The sequence below is a fragment of the Coffea eugenioides genome, chromosome 10 (assembly GCF_003713205.1).
Source record: "Coffea eugenioides isolate CCC68of chromosome 10, Ceug_1.0, whole genome shotgun sequence".
Lineage (NCBI taxonomy): Eukaryota > Viridiplantae > Streptophyta > Magnoliopsida > Gentianales > Rubiaceae > Coffea > Coffea eugenioides.
Window position 1 is genome coordinate 7,925,041 of NC_040044.1, and position 6,000 is coordinate 7,931,040.

At 32.1% G+C, this 6,000-nt stretch overlaps 1 protein-coding gene across 1 annotated transcript; it reads right to left on the reverse strand.

The window, feature by feature from the left end:
* Window positions 1-3,963: 3,963 nt before the first annotated feature.
* On the reverse strand, window positions 3,964-5,154 carry LOC113750318 (wall-associated receptor kinase-like 1). The gene has a single exon (XM_027294311.1). The coding sequence runs from the start codon at window positions 5,119-5,121 to the stop codon at window positions 3,964-3,966; it is 1,158 nt and encodes a 385-aa protein (XP_027150112.1). The 5' UTR covers window positions 5,122-5,154.
* Window positions 5,155-6,000: the final 846 nt, after the last annotated feature.

Genomic DNA, 6,000 nt, shown 5'->3' on the forward strand with positions numbered 1-6,000 from the left:
AACTTCTGCATCAAAAAGCATGTGGTGTTTTTGTTGGAGTTGTTTCTTTCATCATTGGCATTTTAGCTTCAGCCTTGTGATGCTTCCGAGGAAAAACCATTGTGACTTGTGATGTTTTGTTCATTAAGCCGTGTATGGCTCAGCAGAAAGTGTCAAAGTTGGAGATTTAATGAGTTCGAACTGATTGATTAGAGTAGCTTTTCATTTAATTTCCTTAATTGAAGGAATTGATTACACTTACGAATTGAATATGAAAGCAGTTACATTACAACATTCATGGTCATTTAAAGAGAAATAAAACATACCACGCTAGCAATTTTGAGAAGGTTAAATTACACATAACCCCCTGTGGAATTACAAATCCACCAAGTGACCCTTAGTAGTTTCATATAAAATGAAAATTTGACTAAAATGTAAAAAACCAATAAGGTATTAAAACGTTATTAGTTGAAATATCAATGATGCCCTTATTTGAATGCTAAACCGGACAACAACCCAACCTTCTTGCATAAATTCATAAGGTGATTATGTGGATAAATATAAAAAATATAAGGGTAGAGTAGATAGTCCTGTAAATCATAAGGGATATTAAGTGGATATCACGATTTCATCACATGCATGTTTTGCAGCTCGTGTAGTCCAACACTGTGACAAGCGTTGCTTTCCGTTTATTCACTTTATAAAAAACCACATAGAGATGACATGAATATTCCAAAATTTTAGAGGAATCATATGCAATATATAGAATCAAGGAAAGTTATATGTAATTTATCCTTTCAAGAACCTTTTTCACCCCGAAGTGTTTTCCATTTCTAACTATTCTGTCTTCTTGATAAAACATAGTAGTCTATAATTAATTTGTGTGAAGAACCAATTACTTGGTCGGATCAGATTAAATAATTTGAACCATCTATTATACAGAAAAACATTTGAAATCAATTACGTGGATATGGTAATTAATAGTTCAAAAATATGCCCTCCTCACAATTTAATCATACGATCGAGCAGCTTGTTTGTCAATTTTCAATTTCATGAATTCTGTGAAGCATGAGGCCCCATTCCTTAAGCTATCTCTCTCCAATACTTTTAAAAATATCTCATTAGTACATATAAGAATTCAACAAAACATGACGAATGAGCTTCCTTTATGAGGCCAAAGAGTCAAAAAGAAAAGGAAAAGATTAGCGAATATAATAGCCCTAGAACTTATGTGTAGCTGCTGGTTAATCATGATCCTATAATTGCATAATTAACCATAATCAATACTCAAAGAATTCAACTTTTGTAACTGCACTATACTATAAAATCCAAAAATGCTACATTTGATCTCTTTCTCTAATTAAAAATATTATTTTTGTACTTGCAATAAATCATTTGGTAAAAATGCATGTCAATGTTTTGTGATGTAACTATGCATGTAACTCTATATACACTGAGCATATCTGTGTACAGCAGTTTAGTTACAGATGCACATCAAGTTTGGGAGTAAGAATTGCAGTTATGACTTTGTTTAACCTGTAACTAATATGTGATGAAGATGGTGTACTCTTGGCTAGGCAATTCCAGATGGGTTCATGCCTGGAATGAAGTGGTCAAAACAAGCTCAAATCATCTCCTAAAGTTCCCTTCTTTGGTTCATAGTTTTCAGGCAGGGTTGCTGAACAGGCATGGACTATTTACTTTCCTCAAGCAGATACTTTTTATCATGACTTGAAGGAATATATATATTTTTTGGTCCAATTGATTATGATTTTGAGGCTTGAAATGGTAAAATTGTGCCATTTCTATAAATTAAGAGTAATATGGCAATAAAGAACGTAGATGATTTTCAATTTGAATAGCAAGTATTTAGTAAATTTACATGCTTACTATATATTGTAAATTGTACATGCACTCTGTTACTACTTGGATTTTTGACTAAAATTTTGGAGTAAGATCTTAAAAGAAACTGAGATCTCTAGACAAAATCTCCGATTCATTCTACAATCTCAAAATTTTTTTAATACAGCCATAATTTCATTTCATTCCATGAAATCTACGCTAAAGGCATAAGATACACTAAAATAGGTCGAAGAAACAAATAGGTGTGAAAAATCAAATAAAGATAAACAAGATTTGAAAAATTAGCAAAAATTGCACTTGGACACTCAAAAAACTATTCCAAATTCGGATAAAGATCAGAAATAAATTAAATCCAAGAAAGTTTAGATCTGAAACTCAAATTTAACAAATAAAATACTAGAAAGGACTTAAAAAAGACTTTTACTAAAAGGTTCTAAAAGAGAAAAAGCCTTCACTAAAAATGCTAGAAGAAAAAACAAATTCTCAGACCCTAAGAGAAGAAATTTATCACAAGGTTACCTATAAGAGCACCAATTATGGTGAGTGGTGCGGTTGTAGAAGAGTAGTAGACCATTAGCATACGAAAGAAAATTATTACAATGAGAGGAGACGAATGATAGGAGAAATCTTTGACTAAGGGTCTGTTTGATAACATAAAAAAGTGAAAGTGCTGAATCTGAACTTTTTTAGCCATTCAGATGTTTTGAGTGTTTGATAAATGAAAATTCATTTGCTGAACTTGTTAAATAGTGCTAAACTTGTGTGTATTTTTTTCAGCACAAGAATCCTAACTGAATGCTTAATTCTGATAAGAATCAATAGAATTACTTCAACTACTTTATCTTATCTACCAAATCTACCATTATTTATTAATTATGTTCAAAATTCTTATATAATTAAACAATCTAATATTCTCTATCTAATGATTTTCTAATTTTCTTTTCTCCCTTTTGAATGGCTTTCACTTCTTCTCCATACTCCTTATATAATATAATTCATCTTTTATATTAATTTGATTTAAAAATAAATATTGTCATTTTCATACCTAACATTTTTAGCTAATTAAATCATAGGTTCTATTTCTTTTTTGGATGAAAAGATAAAAGGGCAAAATTGTCAAATTTACCATATTAAACATTCAGTTATAAATGTTCATCAAACAATATTAATAGGTTTAGCATTAAAATTCATACATTCGTATATTTTTTTTCAGTGCTTAAAATTCAGCAAATTAATTGTTTTAGTATTCAAATTTCAGAATTCAGACTTCAGAATTCAGATTTAGTTTTATCAAACGGAACCTAAGGGTCTATTTGATAACATAAAAAAGTGCTGAATCTGAACTTTTTCAGACATTCAGATGTTTTGAGTGTTTGATAAATGAAAATCCATTTGCTAAACTTGTTAAGTAGTGCTGAATTTGTGTGTATTTTTTTCAGTACAAGAATCCTAACTGAATGCTTAATTATGAAAAGAATCAATAGAATTACTTCAACTATTTTATCTTATCTACCAAATCTACTCTTGTTTATTAATTATGTTCAAAATTCTTGTTATTAAACAACCTAATATTCTCTATCTAATGATTTTCTATTTCTCTTTTCTCCCTTTTGAATGACTTTCACTTCTTCTCCATACTCCTTATATAATATAATTCATCTTTTATATTAATTTGATTTAAAAATAAATATTGTCATTTTCATACTTAACATTTTTAGCTAATTAAATCATAGGTTTATTTCTTTTTTGGATGAAAAGATATAAGGGCAAAATTATCAAACTTAACTTATTAAGCATTCAGTTATAAATGTTTATCAAACAGTATAAATAGATTTAGTATTAAAATTCAGACATTCATATATTTCTTTTCAATGCTTAAAATTCAGCAAATTAATTGTTTCAATATTCAGATTTCAGAATTCAAACTTCAGAATTCAGATTCAGTTTATCAAACGGAACCTAAGACATCTTAGGTGAGCTTTTATGATGCAAAAAGCAAGAGAAAGCCGTAAGAGGGGAAGACCGATACCAGTTGGTCTCCCTCGCATGGAAGATGAAGCTAGTCTTTGTGCAAGGAGACAATTTGATTTAGAGAGAAGGAGAATTGCTTCCAATTCAAAGTTAAATCCTGTAATCTAATAATGGATCAGCATCAGCAGCGAAGCTAATGGTATCGCTTTCAGTTGTCCATGAAGGATTTGTGTTAGCAAACGATACAAATTCAGGTTCTCTGAACATATGGCTGTGAATAGGTGATTGAATAGTTGAACCATTTGGCGCCCTTTGAATGTTTTCCAACTCAATGGCTACTTCCTTCATAGTTGGCCTGTTTTTCCCATTTGAGTCTATGCATCTTTGGGCCAGTTTAGCAACAGCCATAACCTCTTCCTCCATGCTCTCATCAAGAAGTTGACGATCAAGGATACTGTCCAGACGATTTTCATCCATCATCGTCAAAAACCTTGTGGCCAAGTTTAAGTGACCATCCTCTTCTGATTCAGAAAATGATATGGGCTTTTTCCTTGTCAAGAGCTCAACAAGAACAACTCCGAAACTATAGACATCACTTTTTTCTGTAAATTGGCTTGACTGAAAGTATTCCGGATCCAAGTAGCCGAAAATCCCTTTAACAAGTGTAGTTAGATGAGTTTTATCTGCTCCAATGGACCTCGAAGTTCCAAAATCTGATATTTTGGCTGTGTACTTTTCATCCAAAAGTATGTTGCTGGACTTAATATCTCTATGGTAGATGGGAATTGAGATTGCCGAGTGTAGATATGCCAAAGCTCCTGCTATTTCACCTGCTATTCTTAATCTGAAGTTCCAAGTGAAGGGGAACTCATCATCGATATGATTATGAATGAGGCTAGAGAGAGTTCCATTAGGAATGAATTCATATACCAATAAAGGAACTTCTGTCTCCAAGCAACAACCTAGTAGTTTTACCACATTCCTGTGATTGACTTGTGAAAGAATGACAACCTCATTGATGAATGGCTCTAATTGGCTTTCATCCACCTTCATTGACTTTTTGATTGCTACAATTTTTCCATCAGTTAGCATTCCTTTGTAAACTGTTCCTTGCCCACCTCGTCCAAGTATGCGATCCTCACTGAATTGGTCACTGGCCTTAGCCAACTCATTTTCTGCAAAAATCCTTGTCCTTTCCATGGCACTATCATCAGTATGTAACTGCTGTTCCAACAGAAGACCTCCATTTCGTTTAAAGATTTTCTTCTTGATCCTTCTGTTTCTTCTCCTTTTTACTAGTTTGTACATGGTAGAACTAGCAGCTATGATAAGTAACGCACCTATGCTTGTGAAAACACCTGCAAAATTCATAATAGTACCATGGTTTGTTCCAAAGTGGGAAATTGAGGCTTTTTCATTTGTTTTCTTGGTCAGCGCCAAAACAATTTGACCACAGTTCTGCCTCATCAGCTCTACCAATTTCCAAGTGCAAATAGTTGTGCGACTAGTTTGCAAAAGACGTTACGAATTTGCAGCTAATAGTTGATTGGTAGACCAACACATATTCCCATAGAGATTTGCGAAGTAAAAGTTTAGCGTGGTACAAGCTTGAAAACAAGGCATAGAGTCTTTGTTCTGTATAATTCTTATTAGTACAGATGCTCCTCTTATGCCTCATCTGGGTATTCTTTGCCACATAAGTTCGAAAGAAGCTTGAAAAAAGAAAGAGGAATAAAAAAAAAGGGAAAAGGAAAAGAAGAAATACTAAAAGAAAAAGGGGAAAAGAATAATTAGTCAAAAGACTCAAAGTAAGTACTTAATTATCAAAAATAAAAAAAAATGAGAAGGTACTTAATCATTATAGGGAATAATATATTTCAAATAAACTTTGGCATAAACTTGATAAAAGTAATTTTAAATTATATGTGGGTATGTATATATACACTTCAATTTCCATGAAGTTCAAACAGTTTCAAATTCTTCTTAAAAAAAAACTGATATTATTCTACATAATGTCTAAAACTTAAGGAATACATCACTTCTATATGTCAATCTAAACTTTGCTCCCAAAGATTAGGACGGCCAAAAGGACTATGCTCCCACAATCAAGGTTTTGTCCCCCTCTCTACTCTACGAGAAAATACGATTTATTACCCGTTAAAGATGCATTTAGGAAAGTTGAAGTCG

Bases quoted from the DNA above. Each gene is read 5' to 3' on its own strand.
- LOC113750318 (XM_027294311.1), bottom strand. From the start codon at position 5,121: ATGTACAAACTAGTAAAAAGGAGAAGAAACAGAAGGATCAAGAAGAAA.